Source organism: Stylophora pistillata, chromosome 10 (genome assembly GCF_964205215.1).
Source record: "Stylophora pistillata chromosome 10, jaStyPist1.2, whole genome shotgun sequence".
NCBI lineage: Eukaryota > Metazoa > Cnidaria > Anthozoa > Scleractinia > Pocilloporidae > Stylophora > Stylophora pistillata.
Window position 1 is genome coordinate 12,375,885 of NC_142528.1, and position 16,700 is coordinate 12,392,584.

At 38.5% G+C, this 16,700-nt stretch overlaps 1 protein-coding gene across 1 annotated transcript; it reads right to left on the minus strand.

The window, feature by feature from the left end:
- Positions 1-78: 78 nt before the first annotated feature.
- On the minus strand, positions 79-16,669 carry LOC111320090 (uncharacterized). Its single transcript, XM_088735788.1, has 15 exons — positions 16,283-16,669; positions 13,625-13,682; positions 12,022-12,084; positions 10,989-11,102; positions 9,855-9,934; positions 9,091-9,156; positions 8,000-8,051; positions 7,630-7,677; positions 6,497-6,613; positions 5,903-5,950; positions 5,165-5,176; positions 5,023-5,043; positions 3,232-3,255; positions 2,351-2,604; positions 79-1,540 (listed from the first exon to the last, which is right to left on the minus strand). Exons 1-15 carry the CDS (start codon positions 16,538-16,540, stop codon positions 1,322-1,324), a joined length of 1,434 nt encoding a protein of 477 aa, XP_088591914.1. The 5' UTR covers positions 16,541-16,669; the 3' UTR covers positions 79-1,321.
- Positions 16,670-16,700: the final 31 nt, after the last annotated feature.

Consider the following 16,700-nt stretch of genomic DNA (forward strand, 5'->3'; position numbering starts at 1 on the left):
TGGAACATTACAACTTGGATATAACCTCGGAACAGAATATAGAACGCATGAGGGAAATCAGTCAATCTTATACAGATGCCGGCTTAAAGGATACATATATTAATATTCATTGATGTGTTTATTTCACAACAAATTTTGAATGAACGAAACCAGTCCTTTTTTTATTCCCTGGGGGGGGGGGGAAGGAGGATTTTGGGAGTATCACATGGCTTTTCAGGGGGAACGAAGGATCAGTCGTCTCTAACAGAGTTACAGGACTATAGAAAATTAACTGCCAATGATAGGGGGGGATCATTACAATACTATAGAGGCTTAGAGGGGAACCAGGTAAATATAACTGAGACACAACCAAAATCCTCCGACCCCCCCTCCCCCCTCCCTAGCGATAAATAATGACCCGTGCTAACTACATATATATAACCTGATGTAAACCGAGAATTCGCAGCAGCAAATAGTACGGTTAACTTTAATTTAAATTATAATGGTTCGATTTTTCGACCAATAAGCTCAAGGAGACTGACTGACTGACCAAACTGATTGAAGGAAACTGACTTATTAACTCTCTCGCCATCTGACCATTAAATACTTGAACGGCCACGCGGCCGCCTACCTGACTTAGTGAGAATCGAGAAGTCTCCTTAATTGACAAGGAACTGATTGCAAAAAGACAACAAGTAAATTAAATATAATCAAGCCCTGAATCATGAAAACGATAATAATCGCGTCAATCTTCGCGAAGAAAAGAAACACCAAATACACCGGCATTTTTCTTCAACGCTTTCGACATTGAAGTGATGCCCAAGCTCCCTTACACATAGAGGATATTACATGGCCGCGAGGGGATACGAATTGTATCTTCAAGTGCTGAAAGTATCTCTCACTCGTTCGCTGCGCTCACTCGTGAGAGATACTTTCAGCACGTGAAGATAAAATTCGTATCCCCTCGCGGCCATGTAATGTTCTGTTTATTACATACATACTGATGAAATTTCCACGAAAAATATCGATGTGAAAATTTGGCAGCTCATCGAGAAAGTCACCGGTAACTCTAATGTCTTCGCACCTCGAGGCCATTTTGTGAATGAAATTTCAAATCAACCGACCGCGCGCCTGAGCGAGAAGCTCTATTGTAATTGGGTAATTATGTTGGTCACCATGACCACACCAATATCCTAACACGTGAAAGATAAAAATATTATCTTCACTGCGCGCGGTGAAGATGTGAGTTTTTAGTAAAAGGAGAAATCCTGGTATTTCAGCAGTACCTATATAACAAAATAAAAAACAAGATGGCAAATCATTTATCAAAATGCCTGCATCTTTAGCACTTCCAGGGCTGGATAATAGGTTTGTCGTTTAATCGTTTGAGAATTGTCTGTTCGTCCTCTGGCCATTTATAGATCAACTCAGCCCACAGAGGAAGTTCCTGTGCTTTAATACTTGTATTTGGTAGGGCGATACACACCATTTTACTTGCGGAGTGAGTCTGTAAGAAAATTTTCTTAAGCAAAGCAAGTTCATACCAAACGCGCTCGTGTTCCTGAAAATAAAAATTATGAAACATTTTTTTATACCCTATCGAAAAAAAGGGACAACTAACAAGAGTGTTGATAAACGGGAGCCAAGCGCAGTGGATAAAAGTATGCAGACATAAAATAAAGTATCTATATATATATTCAAAATTTCGGTACGGTGCAATTACTCTTTCGGAACATGCTCCTATTTTCATGGGGCACCAGTTTAAGCTACAAGTGTATTCCCTGAAGGAGGCTCCAACGTATTTGCGGTCTTCACTCAAGCGACACTTCTTTTCAGGGGGGTTTATGGTCAATTCGCCACAACAACAAACTCGCCACCACTCAAAGTTGTGCGAGTTTGTTGTTGTGGCGAATTGACCGGATACCTTTCTGGGGAAACTTTTTCTAGTCCTGAAGGTAAGGAGAGTTGTACTGGTACTGGGTTTATGGTCAATTCGCCACAACAACAAACTCGCCACCACTCAAAGTTGTGCGAGTTTGTTGTTGTGGCGAATTGACCGGATACCTTTCTGGGGAAACTTTTTCTAGTCCTGAAGGTAAGGAGAGTTGTACTGGTACTGGGTTTATGGTCAATTCGCCACAACAACAAACTCGCCACCACTCAAAGTTGTGTGGTGGCGAGTTTGTTGTTGTGGCGAATTGACCGGATACCTTTCTGGGGAAACTTGTTTCTAGTCCTGAAGGTAAGGAGAGTTGTACTGGTAATTTTACCAACTGGCCAATTAAAATTAAACCATAAAAAAACCTTAAAACAGAGTAAGGGTACGGACACCCAGCTAGATTCTGATTGTTAGGATAATTTTTTTAGATACCTGATGAGATTCCGGATCATCGTCAATAACGCCAGCAAGACGCAAAAGTCCCGGAGACAGAAATATAAGGACATTTCGAGCTCGCCGAATTTGTTGTTCAGCCCAACGAGTTGGTCCACTAGAGAGTTCGCAGGAATTCATTACATCCATCTCCACTTGGTAGCCATTGTTCCTGAAGAAATTCACGACCGAAGCCACTTTGAGCTTGAACCACTCGTTTTCCGGAAAATAACATGCGTAGAAAGAGTCAGGACCTAACAATTCAAAGGATTCAACAAGATGGCGTCAACAAACGAAGCAATGGATAACCTCAGAAGTAGAAACTTACTGATGGTTTACAACGATCGGAACGGGGGAAGGGGGAGGTGAAAAAATGTGGGGGGAATCAAAGAGGTCAACTAACTTTACAGAATTTGTGTCTATATCAGAATCTGGTCAAATGTAGTCTTTAAGGATATCTATCAGCAGAGTACAGCACACCGACGAAAAAAAAAACAATAATTACAGTAACCCATTTCCGAATTACCTTCGGCCTCTTTTTCAGAGCGAGTCCAGGTGCATACCCTTTCATATGAGTACAAGTTTTCATTCACATGCAAATTAAACTTATTTTCATACGAACCGTTGCTTACCAGGCCTCGTTTTGAAAGAGAGGCCAAACGTAATTCGGAAATAGCATATTCAATTGTTATCACATGCAAGAACATGGATGTAAAGTTAAGAGAGCACCACTCTTCTCAATGCTGCTTTGAATGCGTTTAGCCGATCATTGATTCTACAATGGCATTGGAAGGAAATGTTTTTTTCAAACAAGCCGAAAAAGGGCATTTTTAAACACATCATGGAAATTCTAATAGAAAACACAAGAGTTCTTCACTAACCTGTGTTCGGACCTGTTGAATGGGCTATTGTGTTGAAGAAAAAAACACAATTCAAATAAAATGGTTGGTGCAAAATTTCAAGGTAAAAAGCTATAATCTGAGCTACAATTAGTTTAATTAGCATGTAACCCTCAACAAAATGACACTTCCTAAATGTTTTTGAAGTATAACTTGAGACCAGAATAGGTAGGTACTGTACTTGGTAAAAGACAAATAAACGGATTTCAAAATTACATTTTGAAGCAACGAACTTATTAACTTGTAATTTGAATATATCAACAAAGTTGAAATGGTAAATTTGCCACCGTTACGATTATATAAGCTGACGTTTCGAGCGTTAGCCCTTCGTCGGAGCGAACAGAGGAATTGTGGGTTGTGTGTGCTTTTAAAGGCAGAAAACGGAGCTACGTTATTGGTGGGAATATGGCAACAAGAAAAACACGAATAAATTAGTGGAATAAAAAGCGTTTATTGATACCTGTGGGATTTAGACTGCCGGTTTGAAAGATGAGCTTTTGTTCAAGAGTTTCACGGCTCTCCGTGCTACCTAAGTATAAGGAAAGACCGCAGATTGCCATATGTTTGCTCAGAATGATTAGGTAAATTAAAATGTCTAGCGACTGGTTTCGATGTGTCGTTGTCATTCCTATCCACGTCGCGAAGGTGTTCCCGGAATCGGTCACCTAGTCTTCTGCCTGTTTCGCCGATGTAAATCTTTTTGTAAGAAGTGCAAGTTATGATATAGATTACATTGGCGGAGGTGCACGTGAAGTGAGCGGTGATCTTAATGGATCGTTTGGGTCCCTATTCTCTCAGTGTTGTGAATGAAAGGACACGTTTTGCATCGTGCACGAGCGCATTTAAAAGTGCCTGGTTGGTCATTAGTCTGAAAAGAACTTCTGACCAAAAAATTGCCTATGTTTTTGTCGTGTTTGAATGAAATGAGCGGAGGCTGCGAAAAGATGGTGCTTGTCTCTGGATCGTTTTGAAGTAATTTAAAGTTTTTAAGAATGATGGATTTGACTGAGTGGTTGTGAGGGTGAAACGTAAGAGTGAATGGAATGCGGTCGGAATCTTCCTTTTGTGACGTTTGTAGTGCTGAATGTCGATCAATAAGTTGGGCGCGGTGGTAACCCGCTTGAACGACAGAATTAGGGTAGCCACGTTTATCGAAAAACTGGCACATTGACTCTGATTTGTGGTGGAAATCAGAGTCATCAATACATAAATGACGAAGTCTTAGAAACTGAGAAAAAAGGAATCGAATTCTTAACGTGAGATGGATGCGAAGACGAATACAACAAGTAATTATGCGTAACGCAGCTCCATTTTCTGCCTTTAAAAGCACACACAACCCACAATTCCTCTATTCCTCCAACGAAGGGCTAACGCTCGAAACGTCAGCTTTTATAATCGTAACGGTGGCCAATTTATCATTTCAACTTTGTTGATAGATTCAAATTATTTCGTTACCCCCACCGACGCAGCCCCAAACAGTTTCTTTAGAAACTATCAGCCTTTATTTACCTGTACCTGACAACACCCGTTGACAACCTAACCATTTGGATTTAATTCCGTTTTCCATTTAATAAACTCAGAAAAATCGATTGTTCAACACTAAAATTGTATATAGTCTGACAAATTGTACAAACTGACTTATTTTAGTGTCAAAATTCAAGACAAAAATTAAATGCCGCACGGAGGTACCGTCACTAGACCAATACAAACGGTGATAATATTTTTCAGAGCGATTCTAATTATTTTATGGACAGTGAAAAATGAGCAACATACCTGAAGTGGGTCTTCCTGAAGCTACGGGAAAAGAATTGAAAAAAAATTTAATTCCAGTGCTCCTTAAGTTTATGGAAAACAATACGCGTGAACAAAACACAGCTGTTATAATAAAGGCAACCTACGTGTGAAAAAAACATACCTGAAAGGTTCACTGTCGTGATTCCAAAATAAAACAGATAAAGAGTGAGTAAATTCAATTATGGAAAAAAATTAACAAAATTTAGATAAATCAGCATAATAATCCATCAATGACGAACCCACATCAATCTCAAACAACTCTTCGCCAAATACAAACTTATGAAAGAGAAAGAAAGTAACCAATGTACTGTACATCGTTGTTCGTTTACAGTAAGAGTAGTTGAACCCAGGTTAACAAAATGTCGCCCATGATACTCTAACATCACTACAGTGACAGAGCCCTAAGTTTTAATGAAATTCATGAGTTTTAAGGTTGCGTATAAACGCACCTTTCCTCCCGAGTCCCAACCGCGGTCCAAAAATAAATAGTTAGGGCATTCAGTACTCCTAATCATTACCCGACTCGGGCAGTCAGAGGGCCAATACTGTCCCGAATGGTCCCGAATGGTCCCGAATGATACCGCACTTGTGTCCCTTTGAACTACAGTCGTATAATAAATCTCTTATTAACCAAGCTTGCTCGGGACCGTACTGGAAGAATATCGGCCCTCGGTCTTTTTTGTACGGACCGAGCTGCGCTCGGTCCGTACTGTCAAGACCTTGGGCCGATATTCTCCCAGTATGGCCCTCGCGCTTGGTTAATAAGATATATTTACGCACACCCGCCGAATTATTCATTAATCAAAGTGAGCACAGTGACAAGCAAGATATCAAGTAAACTTATAAATCGTAAAATCACCTAAATTGTTGCGTGGTTGCTTGCAATGCTCCTCTTCACGCTTGTCACCTGTTTTAAAACATACGAAATATAATTACGAAAATTGGAAACATCTCACTATATGTGCACTTTAATGGGTACCAACTAGATGCCGAAACATGGTGAACAACAGAACGAATATAAAATAAAGAAAAAAACCGAGTAGATCAGGCAAAGTAATGGCTTGAGACATATTGAAGCTCTAGGCACAACATTACGCCGATACATTATTTTTTTTCGCCAAAATGGATCATCAGGTCAGAAGTCGTGCAAAAAAAATAATTTGTCGAGAATGGACCTCTATCAGCATAAAAAAACAATTCCATAAGTATGATAGAAATAAATTCAATAATTTCTCAACACAGAGATCGGCAATCCAAGGAAAAGCGTAGTACAGCTGTCATTCAATTCTTCTCTTGACCTTCATGGTGGTCCTTTCTAAGACGAATTTATCTGGCCTGTTCCAACCTTTTTTATGTAAAGAAAATATATTTCCTGGAGGGTAAACAGGGCTATTTGCCTTATGTTAACCTATCTTACAACTTTTCCTGAGGTCTCCATCTTTTGTAAACACACCTTTCCAAAGAAGGGAACATGGGCTATTTCGTCTTCGATGGACAAAGAACAAGAAAACCATCAGGAAAGTAAAGCCTACAAAGGCACCAGAAGCGGCCGCTACAATTTTGACGGTGTCTGTTGAGAAAGAGTTGATTTAACTGAGACATAAAAATGATGAATGGAAGTTAAAAGGTGGAGGGGTAAAGCAAAAAAAAAAAAGGAAATTAATTAAAAAGAGCGCCTCGTGAGATCTTAAATCCACAAAAGCCCACTTGCCAGTGCCGCACATCATGATATATCAAGAGAAAATAATGCTTTCTCTTGGACATCTTTAACAAATGGATTTCATGACGCTGTGCGTCTGCTCAGTAATCAATCACAGATGACGCCAAAATGTGGTAAGTACAACGAGTACCACAGAAGGCGCTGCCGAGCGTGTAAATGACGTTTTTACTACTGAACAGACCCCGCAACACCATGGATTCTATTTGCTTTATGGATAAAAAAGCAGAAGTTTGTTAATGATGACGTCATCTATGCGTCTGTCCTCCAATGCGAGCATGCGAGTATAATTCAGCTTTTTATATTACAGGTGATGATGAAAAGTTTACATCAACGTTGTTTGGGGGAGTGGAAATTTCACTTCAGGGCATTTCATGGATGGAAACAGTTATATTAAGTAAAAAGTCTAGGAGCAGTAAAACTCTAGGAGACTGTCACAGGAAGAGTCTACTTTTCGCTTTGGCCTCTGATTCAACTTTTCATTAGAATTAGGTGCTCTTCTGGTTATGTTTTCACATCTATGCGTCAAAAGCGGGCCATTTCCGTCTTGTAAAAACTTTGCTTTCAGAATGAGACCTGATGCAAAGCCAGCAATCAGAAATTTTTATCTTACCTATTCTTTTTAATGAAATGTTTCGCTCTTAAAGGTGTTTTATCTAGGAAACAGCCAACGTTTCGCAACTAGTCAGGAAATCACTAGAGTTACCCGGCAGTAGCCGGCGTGGCTGGGTGTTTGGTGCGTGCGCGAAGCGTCAAGCGATGAAGCCATGGAAAAAAAAGCGGAGTAGCTGCGCGAGGTTTAAACGCACACAGAAACGCCAGCCACACCGGCTACTTCATCTTTTCTAACTAACATTTCAATTTTTTACCGTGAGAGGACGTTGGGGGAAATGTCGGTAGAGGTCGTAGAGGAAGATCTGAAAATTAAACAAAACTTAATCAGTTGACTTTTCCTTTTAACCTAATCAAACACGGCGGCTAGTGAACCCCAACACGACAACGTCCGCCCTGGGAAGACGACAACCGATTAACTCCCTGCAGATATCCCAGTCATGGGTGGTCCGTTGTAGGGCAGGTTGCCGTACCTTTTGTTTACGGTATTGTGTGTTTTGCTGTAATCTCTGTTATTTGTTCTTATTTCATTCGTGCAATATTGAAACAATAACTCCGGTAGCAATTCACTTACAGACTTAGAATATTCTAAGAAGTGCTAGAAAACAAGCAAAAGGTAATAGGTACCGTATCTCCTCATGTCCTGTTCACTTTCTTTGGAGTGAGGATAAGTGTAAATCTGCAACAAAAAAAAAAGGAGATACAGCTTCTGAGTTCGAACATTTCCAGGTCACATTGCAATTTGGAAAATATACTGAGGATAACGGAAACTGGAAAATCTAGGCAAGGAAGTGGTCGAAAATCAAACTCAGCCCATATTTGGCACCAGTCTTAACCCCTTTCAAAGTGTTTTTTTTTAGTTCTTAATTCTCCCTTTACGTTTCCGTAGCTTTCCCGGTATGCTGGTAATAAGAAATTACAGTGAAATTTAAAAGTGAGCTAACTCACTTGCTTTTGAAAATTCTTGAAATTGAGGAGATGAATGTTGACTTGCGCTACCTTGACCTTTCTAGCTTATATTTGTATTTCAACTGATTAGCTTTCTCTTTGACCTGTTAAAAATTCCCTTGTGTGACTGGCTCAGTTAAAACCTTTAACATGATTATCACTACTATTATTTACTATTTATTTTTATTTGCTCATTTATTTATTTATTTCATTGTTGCGTGTGTGTTTGCGTGTGTGTGTGTGTGTGTGTGTGTGTGTGTGTGTGTGTGTGTGTGTGTGTGTGTGTGTGTGTGTGTATGTGTGAGAGCCTATACAGTGTCTGTTTAGGTAGCCCGCCTAGAATAGCTCTGCTAACTGCGGGCTACAAAAGCCTTTATTTCTTTCATTTTAAAAAATAAAGTCAATGTTGTTGTTGTTGTTGTTGTTGTTGTTGTTGTTGTTGATTACAGTTACATCAGGAAAAAAGCCTTCACAAGTCAGCTGGTACTCAGAGTGACTGTAATTCTAACCACCTATCCGTTCCTTAATTTGCATGCAACAATAAAAATGTAACAAAAAGGTAAATCAAAATCACCTCTGGGAGTTAACGTACAAGTTAAGGGAATTGGAACCAAACCATAGCAATGAGAGGTGAGTGCAACTGGACTAACCACAGCATCATCCCTTAAAAGGATGTGGCGGTCACAAAGTTTATAGTGTGTGGGATTGTTTTAACGAACGCATCCAAAAACATTTGGGAGACAATTGGTATGTAAACATACAGCACATACCACCATGTATATGGCATTTGGATAATCCCAACCCTCACCATCTGCAATAATGAAGTTATGCTGGTCCTAGAAGAGAAAAATGAACACCAACTCACATCATAAGGAAATTTTTAAGAGAACATTCCATGGAAATTGCCCAACAGTCGAACCTGTAATAATCCGTCACCCATGGGTAATGGCCCAGTGACTGCTCAATGCAGGTTAACCACTTAGGACAACACGACTTTCAACATTGATTTCAGGAGATAAACATTGATTAAATATACTTCGGAAATTGTCCATCGTTTTATTTAAGTAACTCCCCTTTCAGTGACCATTCAATATGGGTGGAGGATAATACAAAAGGGCAGTTGGGACTCACTCAAAGGTGATCATGACTGCTTACCAGACTGAGGTGGCCACTTAACAGAAGTGAAAATTACAGTAATTACAGTAACTTGGGTATTTCTGGTGATCTTCCACATCAAAAAAAGAGAGTTACAAGGTGTACACTTTCGTTTGGGAAACAAGGTACAATTATTGAGTTGAAGAGTAAACATAAGTCTCCAAGTTGAACAAATATCAAATATTCGTTACTTTGATTCCAGTGGATGAAAGTCAATTGATGCCAAATATCCAAAACATTTTACCTCTGTCATTGACCAATCCTGAATTTCCTCGATCAATCACTCTAATTCAAAATGCTAATGGTCTTCTATCTATTCTTACATTTTTATCAAAGAAAAAAATGTAACAAAAGGAAGCAGCTTCTCATTTAAAAATACCTTTGGTACTAATCTACAAAAAGGTGTTCCGTCCCCAGCTTGGTAAAAAATGGCATATGATGTCCAGTTGTACCAGGAACCTTCGCATTACATAGGAAAGTAAGCAAAAAGATTACGAGTTAGCCCACCTCATAACTTTTTTTAAATGAATGAATCTGCAAATTGCAGGGAATTGTAAGGAAACGACCATGATCTGGGACCCATCTCAAAACTTCCTCTTATGCTTGGTACAATTAAGTCAACAAAGATTTTGCTACAAGAGGATTCAAAGTCACCTGCCAAAGATTTTTAAAGACAAGTATCTTTAAAAGATCCTTTCAAGATCTGTGAAGATCTACATATATGCAAACTAAGTCAGTTAATTGTTATGAACCTCAAGGATTTGATGAAGATCCTCTAAGTAACCTAGGAAGATCCTGATAAATTCCTTAAAAAGGAAAAAAGGTCCCTTCAAGGAACTTATCAAGATCTTCCCTAGGATCCTTGAGGATTTGATCAGGATCTTTCAAGGATTGTTGTCAAGATATTTGCAATATTTTTGCGAGAATCTTTCAAGGTCTCTGATGACAAAATGAGGATCTTTGGAAGATCTTAAATTATTCTTTCAAAGATCTTGTTAAGATCTTTGGTAGAATCCTCAAGGTTTCAATCAGCATCTTACAAGGCTCCTGGACCAGATCTTTGCAAGACCTCTGTAAGGATCCTTCAACTACAAGATCCTCAAAGATTTTTCTCAACAGATCCTCAAAGATTTTCACCATGGAAGTTACACAATACATACTCAAAGCTCATAACCTATATTCATATAATACCCTGTTCAATCCACAAGCCAAAACTACAGTTTTACACCAACGACAGCAACAACATTCTCTTGCTTTTATGTGATAGGCTAGTTAAAACAAAGACTTCCCAGAAGGTTGTGTTCTTGACTACCATAAAACTTCCGTACTATTACTTCAAGTTATAAAATCATGATGAAGACCCAGAAACACGAGAACGAATGCAAGTTTTTTCCAACAGGCACAAATTGCTAAATTTAATGTAAAGCAAAAGATCAAAAATTAAAGCACAACTCATAAGCGACACATGTACAACATTTAGGGTGGGGATGGCATTGATGATTTTTCATCTTACCAGTGTAAACTGGCTTCCATGAGATAGACAAGTTTGGTTTTCTTTCAGAAAAATCCACTTCCACAGTGGCTGCAACAGAATGATAATCCAGAAACCGAGGTGGTGATATACAATCTGTGAAGAAAAGTATGAAAACGACAAATCACATCACCTCTTTTTACATAATAACATAGAAATTTATGACAAACTGTGTATGGTAAGTTCAGCTCTTCTCATATATAACTAGCTTTTTAACCCAATTAATTCCCAAGATCTGATTTTAATTCTCCCCTTTAGTAGCTAAACTTGTAAATTAGTAACAAGAATTTGGTGCCAGATCAAAATAACAACTTAGAACTACCTGATAAGTTTGAGTATTCTTCTACCTGTGTGTTGGATAATGTATGGAGATCAATGGAAAAGTTACATGCTAACAGCTTCTGGGAATTACAGTGTTAATGTGCATATATCAATATCCTTCAGTGAAGTGCATCAAAAATATCAAGTACGCATAGACCTTTATCACTGAGGTACACATGTACATGTTTACCTTTATTGTATTATTTAGGAAAGAAGATTCAAAGTTATCACATACAAGGGCAATGAAAAATAAAATAGGTAGTGAGTTGCACTTGTAAGCAAGTCAAGCAATTATGTTTTCCTTTTTCTTATAAGTGACCTTGGAGAGGTGAGGCAATTCTTCATTGGATATATCTAATAATATTTTGAAAGAATTACTTGCTAAATATTGTAAAAAAAAGTGTTAATGTTCGGATGTAATTATATTTCAGATCACACCATTGAGACACCTATTTTGAACAGTTTTCCTCACATAATTCTTAATCTTACTCAGTCACTCTCTTGCAGTTGTGATAATTGCCAGTCTAGCCCATGCCATCACTTAACCTATACAAACCACTTTCTTCTAAAATGCTACTCACACAATAGTAAGCTAGAAGTGGTTTACTGAATATAGTTCACCAAGTAATTTGCTTTTGCACTTGTTATCATAGCTCCATTTGCATTAGATAGTAAAGAAATTTCATTTTCTTACTTTCTTCTTTCTCCTGCTGGGTCACAGCGTTCCGTCGTATTCTCATACTCTTGGTTACTAAATCTATGGGAGAGGAATTTGTACACATGGTAAGATGAAAGTTGGCCCATAATTTTAGGTCTTATAAGGTAATTCCTCTCATACAGTGCCTTAGCTAAAATTTTTACCAAAGACAATCCCCTATTTACTTGTTTCTTGTCTTTTTCTTACCTTTCTCAGAATGTAAGACAGCTGATGTTTCTATTGAAGTGGAAAGGTTTATTACTTTGTATTTAACAAGCATGTGTATAAACCCCAAAATTTGCAAATTTGCACTATCGTAGAATTTACTAGCTGTATATCTATAAAGGAAAAAAATGGCAGTAGTGCCCAACTAGTATCTGGGACCAGGAACTCATTTTTTGAAAGTCCAGGTATCTGAAAGCCCGAAACAAATTACTTCAAATTAAAATTTTGAGTAAAGAATACAAAAGCAAGTTCTAGCACTCTAACCAGTCCATTTTGTTTATTTAGCCAATTCTTTTATTGTATAATTTTCAAAACTTTTCAAACCACCATCTTGAACGAAAACAGAAAAGCTTCATAGGCCTGTAAAGTTACCACAACCTTCAAGAGAAAGACCTCTGCAAAGGTTCCACCGAATTGAAACTTTTTTCATGCTTCACATTCTGTAATTTATTCAACTATTTTTTATCTGGTTAGTTTTTTATTAGGCCATTTTATAGTTGTGTACTTAGTTGCCCAGACTTTGATTCAGAGTGAGGCTGAGGGTGACCTTGTAGTGATAGAGACCTGTATCTAGTTAGCATGATAACAAAGTGATTTACATTTGAAAGGTACAGCAAGGTTTGTATCATAACAAGGTCACCCCTAGCCTCACTCCCATTCAAAGGCTTGGCAACTAAGCACACAACTGCAAAATGGACTATTCAACAACTATTCACCAAAGTGGAGGGAGGTAGTGGTGGATATTTACCGAGCCGCGAAGCAGCGAGGTAAATATCCACCGCTAACCATCGACACTGAGGTGAATAGTTGTTTTAGTATATACTAAAACAGTGAGATAATATACAGCACCGTCGTTAATTTGAGTGATTTCTTTGCTTGTCACGGATGCAAACCGGGACGCCATTTTTTCCCGAGTTGCTCGGAGGTAAATAGCAAAGGATATTCGGAGTTTGACTAGCCAATCAGAGCGCGCCTTCAACACTATCCACTGTTTTAGTATATACCAATAATTATTATCATCTGAAGTTCATAATAATGATTAATTTATTTTCTATACACTCTAGTCTGAAAAACTATTGATATTCTCTTATTGTGGCCTTTTTTAAATTAGCCTGCTTGCAGGCTGTAGTTTGTGTTTTCAAGTACAAGACTTAGTGTGTGAATATTTGGTCGCCATATTGGAAGAGTAGAAGATCTGGGACAAGTGACAAGGCAAGGGGGAGGGGGAAAGGAATGAAAAACCAAGGCAGGCTATTTTAATTACATGACAGTACCTACTAGCAATGTAATAGCTAATACAGCACAAAGGCCATATGTAAGTCAAACAAAACTTTTGTCCTGCATAATCCAATCTAGCAATGGCTGATATAGTCACCTTCTTCTTTGCTATTCATGCATTCCCTAATGCACACCTGAGAGGGCTGGGCATCTCTCTAAAATGAAAAAGTCAGAGATGCTGGTGAAATAAATAAATAAATAAATAATAATAATAAATAAATAAATAATGATTTAACAATGGACATCCACTGGGTGGCTATTCTTGTCCACTGTTCCAGATCGAATTGGAATTTGGAATGTTGGTTTTTACGGAGGGAGGAAAACCGGAGGACCCAGGGAAAAACCCTCGGAGCAAGGACGAGAACCAACAACAAACTCAACCCACATGAGACGCCAGGTCCGGGAATCGAACCCGGGCCACAGTGGTGGGAGGCGAGTGCTCTCACCACTGCGCCATCCCTGCTCCCCTCAAATATAGAAGACAAATAAATAATTATTAAATAACACATATTTATAGGAAAATCTTTTTAAAAAGTAGATTACAGAACCATCTTAACCCTATAACTCCCCAGAATGATAAGCACTGAAACTATCGTTACAATTCCTGTTCAGTAAACAGGTACTGAGAATAGGCCATTTTACAGTTGTGTACTTAGTTGCCAAGCCTTTGATTCAGAGTGAGGCTGAAGGTGACTCTGTTGTGATAGAGACCTGTATCTAGTTAGCATGATAACAAAGTGATTTACATTCGAAAGGCAGCAAGGTTTGTATCATAACAAGGTCAACCCTAGCCTCACTCCCATTCAAAGACTTGGCAACCAAGCACAAAACTGTAAAATGGACAATTTACAAAATCATCAGATCTGAGATTCACTGTGTGTTAACCCTCCCAATAAGTCACCAAATTTTCATCAGTAAGCAACAGAGACATGTTTGACAATCACTAAGGGGAGTTTCAGATGTTCGAGTAGACCCTTTAACCCTCACAAGTGGTTAAAATGAGATTTCTCCCTCTAACACCCATACCTCCATCCAGCCAACAAGTACTGAGAGTATTCAGAACAAACTTATCAAGTAGAAGTTATCCTGATCTAACACCAAATTTACAAGGAAATGTGTAGCAGCAAGAGGAGAGAATTAACAATCAGATTTTGGGAGTTACAGGGTTAAGGAGAAAATATGCCCACTAGTCTATAATCCATTCTGTTGCACCGACCAAGAAACTCTTTAAAAGAGACACTTACTACAAAGGGGATTCTGAACATAACATCTCCATTTAGTAACTTTCTAATTGTTAACTTTTGTAACGACGAAATTAATCATAACGATGTTTTCTCTTGAGAAATCTGGAAATGACACCACCTTTCTTTCGTCGCTCTTTTCGATCTTTTATTGTTCAAAATACGCATACAATTCTGCTTCTTTATTATTCAACTGTGCTTCGCAGAGGACAAATAACGCCCAAGACGAGTACAAATATCACGCGATACTTGTGCTCCAGAAATATCCGCGAAATTCGCCCGCACTGAAATAACAATGTGGCGTGTTGGATAATAAATAACTTATTGGACGTTTTCTTGTGTAGTATCGCTGAGTATTTTTACTCGTTATTTGTATTTTGACTTGCACGGCACAACTCGTAAAAATACACAGCGATACTACAGAGCAAAACGTCTAAGAAGATATATATATTTTCAAAATTACTTAATACTTCCACCCACTTCGAAGCAACTTGATACTTGCAATATACTACAACAACACTACATGTACATTATCAATCATAACGAAGATGTCTCCGGAAAAGTCTTGGTATTAGACCGACCATCTTACACTGTTAATTAAGAGAGAATGAAAATAGCAGCTGTATCAAACAAACTCTTATGGCAACACTCAAACACCAATTCTTTTTACTAAAACTTACCTAACAAAAAAATTGCAGAATCAAGCATGCTATAACATATTTTTAACACAGAAAAAATGTGATACTTTCTCTTAATATTGGCCGAGGATCTGTCACCATAGCATTTTTAAAATAAATCGTCAGTTACAATGTTTGTTTCGCGATCGAGTGACAGCAGCCATTCTCGGGCAAAAAATTGTGCTTAAGCGATTCTGTACTCTGTTTGCTAACATTCTCAGTTGAATATAATATTTCGCAAGTCTACATCAATGTTAGTAAGGTTTATGGCTTTGACTAAAGCCCTGTTTACTAACGGGTTCAGGATAAGACATCCTTCCAGGCTATAAACGTGATATTAAAACACGGGTTGTTTTGAATTCGTGCAATCCAGTTGGTGTGGAACTTTTAATTATCGCGAACATAATTACACCACGAAAAAAATTACGATTTCTCACTTTTAATTCTCCGATGAAATCCTTTCAATCAAATTTAATACCGAGGGGACGAACTGGGCGGTAAAATTAGCCATTAACTCTAAATTGTAATATCTTTAGTTGAACGTTTCAAAAATTTATGACTTCATGCGACACTATTCGAGAAACAATGCACAACCAGTCGCTAAAAATGTTTCAATCAATAAAGCTGTGGAGAGATCCAAGCCTAATTCCGAGGGTCTATTACAACTTTTCCTTAGTTCCCGCCTTCATATTGGGTCGTTTTAAGCAGCTCTAGGCCTTGACACAAAAGCATTTCTTCGATGTTTTGTCCAGACAAAAAAAGAAGCGCAATGCGCAAAACTGCCGGCATGGTGCTTCCACCAAACAAAACATTTCTAGCAATGTTATCGTTACAAACCTTTTTTAACTGCGGCGTTTCTTGCTTCTCAGATCTGCACTGAGACTCACAAATTACCAGGCGGTTGTTTATAGTTCTGTCTTCGGTTTTTAAGTCACTTGCGATCGTATCGCGGGGAGCGAACAACCGACCCGCTTCAAGCGATCCTTGTAGCACGAGAACGAAGACGAAGCTTATCACAAAAGCGCGTGTCGAAATCATTCTTGACTGCGATGTGATCTGCGCAATAAATTCTCTTTCACGCCAATTTAGTAGCATGAAAAGCACATCTCACGTTGCGAGAGAGTCCGCCATGTTTCAAGGCAAAAAATATTGTTTCCCTAAGAGAGCAGCTCGTCATTGAAGTGAGCATGCGACTGAATCCTTCCCACTAAGGGGTCACGCTCACGCACGTGCTATTTTTGGAAAGATGCATACA